Below are 13544 nucleotides of genomic sequence, written 5' to 3'. Positions count from 1 at the left end.
TGTCTGTATACCACATGTATGCCTGGTGCTTGTGGTGGTTCCAGAGAGCAGACGAAATGAAAGGCTGAAAATTTCCTAACACTGGCTGCGGCCGGGGCTTGAGTGGTTAAGGCCTCTCGAGAGGGGGTTGCTTCACATCCCGACGCCGCCCCTTGAGCACCATCTCAGGACCTCTCACTGGGTAGTAAGTCGCTGCCCGGAACCTGCGCGCGGCGGCGGCGTTTTCCCGGGGCCTTTTGGCTGCTGGACCTAGGCAGTCAAGGGCGGAAGTGGGAGGTGTGTGTCCGTGCAAGCAGCTCTGCTGACGCTATCTGGCCACACTGGAGGCGGCGGGCGAACGGGGCTTGGGGGGTCCTCGTGGCACCGTGGAGAGGGCTTCAGGGGCTCCGTCAGCGTCCGCTACGGCTCCAGCGGAGCGCGGCGGGGATGGGGTACACAGCCGAGCAGCCGCCGGAGCCTCGGCCCAGTTCGCGGGGCTCCAAGACCTGGGCGTGGCCAATGGCGAGGATCTGAAAGAGACCCTGACCAACTGCACCGAGCCTCTCAAGGCCATTGAACAATTTCAGGTGGGCAGGAGGGGGCCGGGGCAGCTAGGAAAGCTGGACACAATTTGGCGCGCTCTCGACGCTTGAATGGAGGCATTAAAGGTTCTGAGCTAGGAACCCGCTGAGTAACTCTGGGCGTTTTTCCCTTTTCGCTGTTACCACGGCGGACCCGTGTACTCAGGACATCCGTGGTGTCCGTGCTGACTTGGCTGGGGCTAAGCAAAATGTGTTACGCATTTACCCTCTGCTTCTCCAGACAGAGAATGGCGTGTTGCTGCCTTCCCTGCAGTCGGCCTTGCCCTTCTTGGATCTACACGGGACACCGCGGCTGGAGTTCCATCAGTCAGTGTTTGATGAGCTACGCGACAAACTGCTGGAACGAGTGTCAGCTATTGCCTCTGAGGGAAAGGCAGAGGAGAGGTGGGTCTCTACCAGGAAGCTGCTTATCTTTGTGAGTAGCATTTATGGTCTCCATGGCTGCACAGCCCTACTTGTAGATACAACCTGGAATGTGTTTGAGGGATTCCTCTTCTCTGTATGTTCTGTATGTGGAGATCCACTTCTTCAGCTGTGCAAATCTGTGCAGGTACAAGAAGCTGGAAGACCTTCTGGAAAAGAGCTTTTCCTTGGTCAAGATGCCATCCCTTCAACCAGTGGTGATGTGTGTTATGAAACACTTGCCCAAGGTGAGCACTGTGGAGCCAGCCCTCCCAGACTATGGGTTTAGTACAGGCAGTTGCTTAGCTCTGGGAAAGCCCTGGGCACCTTCTTTGTATCACACACTTCCTCTGGTTGAGCCAAGTGGAAACATCCTTATCCCTTGAAGTGCAGAGTGGGTCTTTCCTGGGGAGAGGGCTGTGGAGATTCTGGATGTCTGAATTCACCTGCTAAGAGTTGGAGGTCCATCACAGGTGCTTGTTGATGTGGCTGGGCTCTATAGGTCTGTGGACAGCAGAGGCCTCATAGAGGGAGGGAGACTTGCAGGGAGCTGTGGTGTTTACTGTGTAGGTTCCTGAGAAGAAGCTGAAGCTGGTGATGGCTGACAAGGAGTTGTACCGGGCATGTGCTGTGGAAGTGAAGCGGCAGATTTGGCAGGATAACCAGGCTCTCTTTGGAGATGAAGTCTCACCACTGTTGAAGCAGTACATCCTGGAGAAAGAGAGTGCACTCTTCAGCACAGAACTCTCTGTCCTGCACAACTTCTTCAGCCCTTCCCCCAAGACCAGGCGCCAGGGAGAGGTGAGATGCCCGCAAGGATTGTGTGGCTAGCCCTTCATTCCTTGCCTCTTCCCTGTGTGTAGCTTAGTCTGTTTCTATGAGCATGAGCTTGTATATGTAGCCTGGAAAAAGTTGGTTGGCAGAGGTTGAAGCAGGAGGATTGCTGTGAGTTTGAGGCCAGCCTGAGTAACAGCAGCTCTCATCTCAAAAAACTGAAAAGAAAAAAGTGGAATTAAACTTTTTACCTATTATTTTTACCTTTTACTGATGATATTATTCTAAATTCAAATTTGCCATCAGTGGCTTTTTTTTTTTTTTTTTTTTTTTTTTTTTTTTTTTTTTTTTTTTTTTTGAGACAGGATCTTCCAATATAGCCCTGACTGGCCAGAAACTCCCTATCTAGATTAGGCTGGCTTTGAGCTGACAGAGATCCACCTTCCTCTGCTCCCAAGTGCTAGGATTAAAGGCATGGCCACCATGTCTGGCTCATAGGTGGCATCTTTAAAATGTTTTAAATTAATTTTAATTATTTGTTTGTGTCTCTCTGTGTGTATGTCTACAATGTGTATGAGTGTGTGCCCACAGAAACCAGAGCATGGGATGCCCATAGGGCTGGAATCTGTTTGTGAGCTGCCTGATGTAAGTGCTAGGAATTGGACCCAGCTTCTCTGGAAGAGCAATATAATCACCACTGAGCCATCTCTCCAGCCAATAAGCATCATTTTCTTTATGTTGAGAATTTATTTATTACATTACTTATGTGTCTGTGTGAATGACCATGTTGTATAGAGATCAAAAGACAACTTTCGACGGGTGGTGGTGACGCACGCCTTTAATCCCAGCACTTGGGAGGCAGAGGCAGGTGGATTTCTGAGTTCGAGGCCAGCCTGGTCTATAGAGTGAGTTCCAGGACAGCTAGGGCTACACAGAAAAACCCTGTCTCGAAAAACCAAAAAAAAAAAAAAGAAAAAAGAAAAGAAAAAAAAAGACAACTTTCAGGAGTTTTATTTTGTTTTGTTTTATTGAGACAGGGTTTTTCTTTGTAACTATGGGTGTCCTGGAAGTCACTCTGTAGACCAGGCTGGCCTTGAACTCTGCCTGTCTCTACTTGAGTACTGGGATTAAAAGCGTAATCACCACCTCTGGCCACCTTGCCAGTTCTTTTTTTTGTTTTGTTTTTCGAGACAGGGTTTCTCTGTGTAGCCCTGGCCGTCCTGGAACTCACTCTGTATACTGGCTGGACTTGAATTCAGAAATCTGCCTCCCAAGTGTTGGGAGTAAAGGCATGAGCCATCACTGCCTGGCCTTTTTTTCTTTTTTTTTTTTTCTTTTTAAAGATTTATTTATTTTACGTACATGTACCAGAAGAATGCATCAATTCCAGTATAGATGGTTGTGAGCCACCATGTGGTTGCTGGGAATTGAACTCCGGACCTCTGGAAGAGCAGTCAGTGCTCCTAACCGCTGAGCTATCTCTCCAGCCCCCACTTTTTTTTTTTTATTAGATATATTTTTTTAAAGATTTATTTTATTTATTTTATGTGTATGAGTACACTGTAGCTGTACAGATGGCCATGAATAATCGTGTGTGGCAGCTGTTGAACTCAGGACCTCTGCCGACCTGCTCGCTCCGGCCCTGCTGCCTCCAGCCAGCTCCCTCCGGTGTAATTCACTGCAGCTGTCTTCAGACACACCAGAAGAGGGCGTCAGATCTCATTACGGGTGGTTGTGAGCCACCATGTGGTTGCTGGGATCCGAACTCAGGACCTTTGGAAGAGCAGTCAGTGCTCTTACCCACTGAGCCATCTCACCAGCCCTAGATATTTTTTTTATTTACATGTCATATGATTTTTCTTTTCCCAGTTTCCCCTCCCAGGAACAAACAAACAAACAAACAAACAAACAAACAAAAACAAGAACAAACCCCTGTTGGCTCCCTCCTCCTCATGCTTGCCACCCCACTCTCTCCCACTTATTGGCCCTGGCATTCCCCTACACGGGGGCACAGAACCTTCACAGGACCAAGGTCGTCCTCTCCTATTGATGATCGACTTTACAATCCTCTATTATACACATGCTGCCAGAACAATCAGTCCTACCATGTATACTCCTTGGTTGGTGGTTGAGTCCCTAGGAGCTCTGAGGGTACTAGTTAGTTCATATTGTTGTTCGTCCTAGGGGGCTGCAAACCCTTCAGCTCCATTGGTCCTTTCTCTAACTCCTTCATTGGGGACCTTGTACTCAGTTCAGTGGATGGCTGTGAGCCTCTACATCTGTATTAGTCAGGTACTGTCAGCACATCTCAGGAGATAGCTATATCAGGCTGGCTTGTCCTTCCTTCAGTCTCTACTCCATAGTTAGTCTCTGCAACTCCTTCCGTGGGTATTCCCCCCCCCCTTTTTTTTTTTTTTTTTTTTTTCGAGACAGGGTTTCTCTCTGTAGCTCCGGCTGTCCTGGTACTCACTCTGTAGACCAGGCTGGCCTGGAACTCAGAAATCCACCTGCCTCTGCCTCCCAAGTGCTAGGATTAAAGGCGTGCGCCACCACCGCCCAGCTTTGTTCCCCCTTTTAAGAAGGAATGAAATGTCCACATTTTGGTATTCCTTTTTCTTGAATTTCTTGTGGTTTGTGGGTACCTTGCCAGTTTTTAAGTCAAGACTTTTTTTTTTAAAGATTTTATTTATTATATATAAGTACACTGTAGCTTATCTTCAAACACACCAGAAGAGGACATCAAATCTCATTATAGATGGTTGTGAGCCACCATGTGGTTGCTGGGATTTGAACTCAGGACCTCTGGAAGAGCAGTCAGTGCTCTTAACCACTGAGCCATCTCTCCAGCCCCAAGTCAAGACTTTTTAACTAACTTAACTAAAGACTAACACTGTTTAGTAGAAAGATAAAGTTATATAAGTCATTCAAAATTTTCTAGTGTCTACTTTGACAAAAATAAATGAGCTCTTTTTTTTCTTTAATATGGAACAGTTCATGAATTTGTGTGACATCCTTGTGTGGGGACCATGCTAATCTTCTCTGTGTTATTCCAATTTTAGTATGTGTGCTGGAAGGGAGGAGGCAGAGTCAGAGGCAGGGGAACCACTGGGACTTGAGGGCCTGCCATTGTCGACAGAATCAAACAAATAAAACCTGCAAGTTTAGTGAGAGACCCTTTCTCAAGTGAATGAAGTAGAGAGTGGTACAACAGATTTGCAGGTTGAGCTTGGGTGCACACAGTTTGAGTTATCCAGCTCACAGTGATGCTCTGGCCTCTTCCTTGCTTCCCTAAGCTCTCAGGTCCCCGGGCCTTCTTGACTTCTGCTTTGACATGTCAGGTCACAGTAGGTCTCTTTCAGCCCAGCGTCTGTCCTGTGTTGATGGGGCCATTTCTTACATCCTCCAGGTTTTCTTTCCTTTCCTTCATTTCATTCCTGTTTGGAATTACTCCTGATGAGAGCTTCCAGAGCTGACACATTGGACGTTTTTTGGACTTCTGGGCCAAGTGGCTAGATTTAGAATTACAATCCTAAGTGCCAAAGACCCTTCTTGATGTTCTCCATTGTCAGACTCTGCAGATGAGTTGATTTATGGCACTTTGATGCTGGCCTGTTTTTCCTATTGGAGACTTTGCAGACTCTTCTCAGTGCTCTGATTTTCCAGCACTGGGGACAGGGCTAGTAGATCACCTTTACAGTCTTGGCTGTAGGATAGCCGTCTTGCCAATGAGCAGGTGGTCCCAAGCTGGTTATGTGTGAGGCACGTACCCTCTGTGTCAGGGTTAGATTGGGTCTGTGGTCTGTATCCAGTGAATAGGAGAACTTTGGACCATCCACATGGCTCAAGTGATGTCAACAGTGAAGATTTTGTCCCTGAGATGAAGATCCAGGCCAGTCCAAGAGTTCTTGGCAGGGGCCTTAGAGAGTAAACTAACAGAGCAGCCACTGACTCCTGCACCCTTCTGCCTCCTCCCACTGACCTTCCTCCTTGTGGAGGCTAACCTGATACCTTTGGGCTTCCTGTGATAGCTTCACAATGGATTTATCCCAAATGGTTCTTTGTACCATAGGCCTGAGACTCAGTTAACTGTGGTCAGTTAGCAACTGAGTGAAAGTTCTTTGTGTTGACTGTCCTGGATCTCCCTCTGGACCAGGCTGGCCTTGAACTAAGAGATCCTGCCTGTCCCTGCCTCCTGAGTGTTGGGATTAAAGGCACGCCCACTCTCTACACCCACCCTTACCCCCAGGTATTTGAGCTGGGCTGTTTGGTTTACCTTTGTTGGGTACACGTAAGGTGGGTGACACCTGCCAAAGGAACAGGCATTTGTCCTTGCATGGCTCTTACCTAGAGTACAAGGCAAGGAAGAGCTGGATGTCAGTGTTAATGGTTTAACACTAGAAGACAGGAAAGCAGTGAGCTCAGTGTAGCCTGATGGGCCTTAGCCTAGGCCCAGAGGCAGTGTCCATATAGCCTGAGTGTCCTGTGTTGGGCCCTTTTTTCAGGTTGGCTCTCAGCACTGCTTCTAGGATGAGTTACCTTTTAAGCTGGCAGGCAGGTGCTTGAAGCACAGTAGATAACAGACCAAGGGCCTTTTAGGATATTTCTGGGTTGAGTATGGATCTACCACTTGGAGTAGCCAAAGTTGGCCCCCTAGAATACAGTGCCAAATTTCATGGCAGAGAAAGAAATATCTCATGCCCAAAAGAGAGAGACCAGCTCTGTATCCAGGACTGGGGCACTTGTATTTGTTGTGCTTGGGTGGTGCTGGGACGGGCATTTATATTTTGTTTTAGTTTTTTGAATCTTTTTATGTAGCCTTGGCTGTTCTGGAACTTGATCTATGAATTCTAGTCTGGCCTAGTACTCAGAGAGATCCACCTACCTCTGCGTCCCAAGTGTTAGGATTAAAGATATGTCCACCTCTCCTTGTCCAGGGGTGGGGATTTTGGATTCCGTTTGTCTGTCTTGCCCTAGGTGGTGCAGAAGCTGACACAGATGGTAGGGAAGAATGTGAAGCTATATGACATGGTGCTGCAGTTCCTGCGCACACTGTTCCTGCGGACCAGGAATGTGCACTACTGCACATTACGAGCTGAGCTGCTCATGTCTTTGCATGACTTGGACGTCAGTGACATCTGCACTGTGGATCCCTGCCATAAGGTTAGTACAGCATGCCCACCTGCGTACTTCTCCTGTGCCCTCCTCTGCATTCCTGAATTTAGAAATGGCTGCTGACCAGGTCTAAGCTTGCTTCTCAGACTGCCAGCTCTGTGTTCCTCAGCTCCACTGGGAGATGGACAGGTCCCTCAGACACCTGGCTGTCCTGGTGCCTCCCTTGCAGGCCCTCTAGCCTCTGTTCTATAGCTAGAAGTGGCAGGCCCTGTGACCATCTTTCTATTGGGTACCTGGCTTCTGCTCCAGAGCCCTTAGGGCTTCTTGCTGGCCAGTACCAAAGTAATATAGGAATGAGGTTTTCTGTACTTCCCTCTTTCCCCCACCAAGAACACAGGAAATCTAAGCCCACCTCCTGGGTGCTATATAGTGCTGCTTATTGCTGGGCATTGAGCAACACTGCATATCTGCCATAACCTGTCCATCCATCTGCCAGCCCTGGTTATCTCTCTTTCAGGGAGAACAAATATGCCTCTTTCATGTGCTGTCCTGATCCTTGGTACTTTTGAGACTTAGGGAGACCTCCTCCTCCCTGTGGGCCACTGGTCCCCCATGAAAACTCGCTGGTGTCTCAGTCCCATGCCATGTTACCTTCTGGGCACCTGGGAATGAGAACTGTGTTTGTTTTCCTTTGTTAATACCTACTGATCGAGTGCACAGATTGAGTTCACAGCAAATGGTGGTGTTGGCTGTCTAGGCCTGGAGACTGCTGCTGCTCAGCCTTTGGCATGCCCCCCTTTTACTGATTGCTATTTTCTCTGTCCTCTTCAGAGACCCCTTTCTTTCTCTATCATGGATTTGGCCTAGGGTGGGGTCTTGGACCTGGGCTTGTGTTTGTCTTTGCTTCTCTCCTGTATTTGGCCTTGTGATTCCCTTAGCCATGTAGTGGGTAGTGACAGAGTCTGGCTGAGGAGGGAGAGTCTGGGTATACCTAGGTTGTATGTTTCCTTCCTGTAGTTCACCTGGTGCCTGGATGCCTGTATCCGGGAGCGGTTTGTGGACAGCAAAAGAGCCCGGGAGCTGCAGGGATTTCTTGATGGTGTGAAGAAGGGCCAGGAACAAGTTTTGGGGTGAGAGCTCTTTGAAGACCTTAGCCTTTGATCCCTAAACAGGCACTGATGGGGTTTGCTGTTCACTCTTGGTAGTTGGAGCCTATTCTGGTATGTTTGGGATGGTCATGCCTCATACCAGGCCCACTGTTAACAGCGTGCTAAAATGAACCTCAGTAGCAAGAGGATCTATACCTGTACATGGAGTGTGAGGCCTGCTATTTCTGGGGCAGCCAGCATAGGGAACTTAGTCAGGGAGGGGACTGCTGTGTATGGCAAGTTAGGTGTAAGCTGAGGGCTGGATTAGATACTCCAGCCTGATTCCCAGCATGCTTTGCCTGGCATGAAGATGTGGTGTGGCTGCCACAGCCTTGCCACGTTCTTGTATCGTAATCTTCCACTGGCTAAACCTAGAGTTGAAGCCAGAGTCTTGCTTTGTGGCCAAGCTGACCTGAGATTCACTATGTAAACCAGGCTAACCCCAAACTCATCAGGAGTTTCTCTCTTTCTCCCTCCTGAGTGCTAAGATTAAAGTCACATATCACCATTGCTTGCCCCTGAGTCAGGGTTCTTCAGAGTATGAATTTAATGTGCTGGGGGTTAATTTTTTTCTTTAACTTTGTAGTTTAGAAGATCTTTGAGTAAGTTATGGATAAATTATGAATTCAATACAAAGAGGCTGGCTATCCCAGGTCAGTCCCCAAGCCCTTGCATCCCAGTCTGTCCCTTTAGTGGGTCTGGCACTGCAGCTATTAGAAACAGAGTTACCAGGCTTCTCAATTTATACCAAGATCTGATTCCTTCCAGGGATTTGTCTATGATCCTGTGCGACCCCTTTGCCATCAACACACTGTCCCTGAGCACCATCAGGCACTTGCAGGAGCTGGTTAGCCAGGAGACACTGCCCAGGGTGAGCATAGTCATGCCTGCTGGCTGTGCAAAGCACATACTATCTGCTTGTGAAATTGAGTTTTACTCCATAGGTGGGTACTGGCACATGGGTGCCTTATGGTCACATGCTCCTAGGGTCCTGGCTCTGAGAAGCAGAGAGCTGCTTTACCCAGTGAGACCAGAAGATGGCATGGTCCCTGTGAGCTCTTGTTGATGCCTCTGTCTTCTTTCAGGATAGTCCTGATCTCCTCCTTCTACTTAGGCTGCTGGCACTGGGCCAAGGTGCATGGGACTTAATAGACAGCCAGGTCTTCAAGGAGCCTAAGATGGTATGAGGTCCGGTTTCCTTCTTTTCTATTAATTATGGGGCTTGGAAGGGTGGGGGCCCTCTGGTAGGAAAACTCTACTCCTAGAGTACCCATGAAGGATGTTTGGGTATTTTGGTGGACTGGCTGCAGGGTGGAGCTATTCCATAGGGACTGGGATCCAGATGGGGCTTTGCAGGTGCAGCCATGATGGGGGAATTCAAGAATATAGCACTCGACATGAGTCTCAGGAAGCAGGAAGGAGGGATTTTGGGGACCAGTGTCCAAGAAAGCTGGATTTGAGGCAAGTGTATTGGGTGGGTAAGGGCAAGGTGTACATGGCAGAGTGGGTTAGGGTATCTATTGAGAGCAGCCAGTCTCAATGGGACCTTAGTGGGCTCAGACACTCCTTCTGCCAGGAGGCAGAGCTCATCACCAAGTTCCTGCCGATGCTCATGTCCTTCGTGGTGGATGACTACACTTTCAACGTAGATCAGAAGCTTCCAGCTGAGGAGAAAGCCCCAGTCACATACCCCAACACACTTCCTGAAAGTTTCACCAAGTAGGACTCCAGGGCAGGGTTTGGGGGAGGCACAAGAGTGGTGCTGCCAGGGAAGGCACTGCCTGGTGGGCTGACTGAAGACCCTGGCTTCTTGCATGCAGGTTTCTGCAGGAGCAGCGCATGGCTTGTGAGGTGGGACTGTACTACGTCCTACACATCACCAAGCAGAGAAACAAGAATGCTCTCCTGCGCCTGCTGCCTGGACTTGGTGAGTCCTGTTGGCTGTACTCTCCTGCCACCTGTGCCCTGAGCTCTGCCCCTTTCTTCCTGCCTTCACCTTCCTTCACCTTCAACTCCCAAAGCTCAGTTTCCATGTCTGCACATTACTTCAGTAGACCCTTTGTGCATGTTTGTAAAGCAGGTTTAGCTCTGTTTCAGAGATGCCAGTGGGTCTTGTGATTTCCTGCAGAAGGGGTTTATACTTTTATAGCCAAGTATGGTGGTCCATGTCCTTCATTCCAGCACTTAGGAGGCAGAGAGAGGTAGATCTCTGTGAGTTCAAGATTAGCCTGGTTTGTTTAGTCAGCTCTCAGACTCTTCCACCTTTATGTGGGTTCCAGGCAATCACTCAAGTCTCTAAACTTGTGTAGCCTTTTCTCACTGAGCCTTCTCACCAGCCCTTTTGTTTAGGTTGTCCAGGAAAACCAAGGCTACATAGAGAGACCCTGTTTGAAAGCAAAGCAAAAAAACATAAACACCTTTTGTCTTTTAGTTAGGGTTTTACTGCTGTGAACAGACACCATGAACAAGGCAAGTCTTATAAGGATAACATTTAATTGCGACTGGCTTATGGTTCAGAGGTTCAGTCCATTATCATCAAGGTGGGAGCATGGCAGTGTACAGGCAGGCATGGTACTGGAGGAGCTGAGAGTTCTACATCTTCATCTGATTTCCTGGCACCTAGGACTAGCACCTTAAAGCCCACATCCACAATGACACAGCTATTTCAACAAGGCTACACCTCCCTGGGCCAAACCTATGCAAACCATCAATTCCACTTTCTGGCCCCCATAGGCTTGTTCAAACATATTAGTCTATGAAAGCCATTCCTTAACATAGCATAATGCAAAATACATTTAGCCCAACTTTTAAAGTCCCTGTAGTCTATAGCAGTGTCAACAATGTTAAAAGTCTAAAGTGCAAAGTCTCTTCTGAGATTCATCCAATCACTTAACTGTAATCCCCAAAGCAGGACAGGAAATCAGCTGGGCAAACTCCAAATCTGCATCCCTATGTCTTCAGATCTCCAACTCCTTTTTCATCTTTGTTGACTGCAACAACTTCTTTCTACTGGGCTTGTTCCATTCCCTGTTAGCAGCTTTCCTCAGTAGATAGCCCACGGCTCTGGCATCTCTAACATCCTGGGGTCTCTAAGGCAACTTCAGCTTCACAGCTTCTTGTTTCAGTGTCTGGGATCCACACATGATCTGGGCTTCTCCAAAGGGCTGGCGTCACTTTTCCAGCTCTGCCCTCTGTAGCACTCTAAGCTCAGGTTGACCCACTCCACTGCTGCTGCTGTTCTTAGTGATCATCCCATGGTACTGGCATCTGCAAAACGCTGGGGTCTTTTGCTGCAACTAGGCTTCACCAGTAGCCTCTCATAGGTTCTCTTCATGCTACCAAGCCTCATTCCTTTGCATGACCCCTTCAGTTTGGGGCTGTCAGCTACAACTAAGGCTGCACCTTCACCAATGGCCTTCTACAGCCTTAGCCTCTGGGCCATACTCTTATGCTTCTGCACATCTCTAGTTGTTTGTCTGGAGGGTTTCTCTTTATGGAGGCTAATTCAGACCAGAGCTCCTGGGTGTGGGGCAGACCACCTTTTCTTTCTCATACTCTAGCTGTGGTCTTGCTTCCCTGATGAGAGCCATAGACCACCTATCTACTTTAGCTGGTCAACTCTCTCTGCTCACCTGGGTCCTGTTTAGAACCTGAGACAAAGAGAGTCCCTGTGGGCAGAGGCTGAGCCACCCTGTTATGTTTACAGTGGAAACCTTTGGTGACCTGGCCTTCAGTGACATCTTTCTCCACCTGCTCACTGGAAGTCTGGCACTGTTGGCTGATGAATTTGCCCTGGAGGATTTCTGTAGCAGCCTCTTTGATGGCTTCTTCCTCACTGCCTCTCCCAGGTAGGACACGCACATTTTCTGCCAGTTCTTGTGTTTGACAGCTTGGGAGGGGAGTTGAGGCCTCATCCTGCTAAAGGACCACAGGTGGGTCTTTGAGCACTGGGACCCGTGCTAGACTGAGGAATTCCTGGATGTAGCTTGGGGATGACCGTGGGGCCAGTGCTGATCTATGTCTAGGTGGAGTGGGAAAAGGTGAAGGCATATGCCAACCCCAGGGAGGTTTGTGCCTAGGAATAAAGGAGGTGTTACCTCCAGTTCCAATGATCTCTTCCAGGAAGGAAAATGTCCACCGTCATGTCCTGAGGCTTCTCCTCCACTTGCATGCAAGAGTAGCCCCTTCCAAGCTGGAGGCATTGCAGAAGGCTCTGGAGCCCACAGGCCAGGTGGGGTATCATCAGTTCCGACTTAGAGGGCATTCTTCTGTGAATGTGCTTGGCCAGTCTAGCTGTGGCACAATGCCCTTGGTGCTTACTTTGATGGTGTTCTTCATGATTGGTCTTGTCTATGGATTCACTCCTTCATGTAGGCTCAGACAAACCACCTGCCCTATGGCATGCCCATGTCTGGTTTTCCCACAGAGCGGGGAGGCTGTGAAGGAGCTCTACTCCCAGCTTGGTGAGAAGTTGGAGCAGTTAGACCATCGGAAGTCCAGTCCTACCCAAGCTGCAGAGACACCAGCACTGGATCTGCCTCTTCCCAGTGTGCCTGCTCCAGCTGCACTGTGAGGCTCTGGTTTGACGGTAGTGCCCCTGTGGAAGGGCACCCTAGTTGGCTAGGGTTGTAGGCTGAGCTGAGAGGGCTGTTCCTTGGCCAGGTTCTCCCTCCTCTGAGTTGCTACCAGGAGCTGGTCCTAAAAGGTCCTCAGTGTTCTACTTGCACATCAAAGGGGGCCCATGATGGCATGGTGGGACTTGGCCCCTACTCGACCCTGACAGAGGTGGATGGTGGTTGGGATATAGGAAAAGCAGTGGGCAGAGGCCTGACTGACCTGATATTGAATCTGCACAAAGTCTAAAGAGAAAGGTATGCTAGGTTCACTAAAGCAGATTTGCTGGGCCTTGATACCCCAAGCACAGGAGTGGTGCCTTCCACAGAAGCCAGGTGGAAAGTCTGCAGCAGGCCTAAGCTGCTGATGTCAATGCACAGTCCATGCTGACAGATCTCTAGGCAGAGCTCTGCCTGCAGTTCCCTGCCTTAGTTTACCTTTGCAATAGAAAGCAAATCCTTCTCCACCTACGTGTTTTAGCCTTTGAGTAGGGGAGTTTGGGTGTACACATTGAAGTTTTCACTTATGTAAATAAAACAGATTTTGATAAATCCATGGTGAGGATTCTAAGTTTGTCCTGGAACTGAGTTCAGGGGTCTGACATTCTTACTTTCTTCTTCCTCCTCCTCCTCCTCCTTCTCTCTTTGTTTCTTTCTTCCTTTATTTATTTTTATTTTTTAAAGATTTATTTATTTATTTATTTTATATGTATGAGTACACTGTAGCTGTACAGATGGCTGTGAGCCATCATGTGGCTGCTAGGAATTGAATTTAGGATGCCCCGCTCACTCCGGCCCCGCTCGCTCCTGTGTAATACACTGTAGCTGTCTTCAGACGCACCAGAAGAGGGTGTCAGATCTCATTAGGGGTGGTTGTGAGCCACCATGTGGTTGCTGGGATCCGAACTCAGGAC

At 48.8% G+C, this 13544-nt stretch overlaps 2 protein-coding genes and 1 non-coding gene across 3 annotated transcripts in view; 2 read left to right on the top strand and 1 right to left on the bottom strand.

Moving 5' to 3' along the window:
- The first annotated feature begins 183 nt into the window (after positions 1–183).
- Positions 184–13184, top strand: Nelfb (negative elongation factor complex member B). Its single transcript, XM_031369292.1, has 13 exons — positions 184–566; positions 802–965; positions 1132–1231; positions 1554–1784; positions 6732–6917; positions 7887–7999; positions 8786–8888; positions 9103–9198; positions 9594–9736; positions 9838–9944; positions 11724–11865; positions 12140–12248; positions 12444–13184. Exons 3-13 carry the CDS (start codon positions 1181–1183, stop codon positions 12588–12590), a joined length of 1428 nt encoding a protein of 475 aa, XP_031225152.1. The 5' UTR covers positions 184–566; positions 802–965; positions 1132–1180; the 3' UTR covers positions 12591–13184.
- On the bottom strand, positions 4734–4838 carry LOC116092675. The gene has a single exon (XR_004119409.1). It is a non-coding gene; the product is annotated as a U6 spliceosomal RNA (small nuclear RNA).
- Tor4a (torsin family 4 member A) overlaps positions 12475–13544 on the top strand; it is a 10136-nt gene continuing 9066 nt past the window's right edge. The window contains exon 1 of the mRNA XM_031369295.1: positions 12475–12586. The gene's annotated coding sequence lies outside the window, so the exon portion shown is untranslated. The remainder of the gene's footprint in view (positions 12587–13544) is intronic.

The sequence above is a fragment of the Mastomys coucha genome, unplaced genomic scaffold, assembly GCF_008632895.1.
Source record: "Mastomys coucha isolate ucsf_1 unplaced genomic scaffold, UCSF_Mcou_1 pScaffold15, whole genome shotgun sequence".
NCBI lineage: Eukaryota > Metazoa > Chordata > Mammalia > Rodentia > Muridae > Mastomys > Mastomys coucha.
Note: the sequence above shows the minus strand (reverse complement) of the source record. Positions and strands in the feature narration are given on the sequence as shown.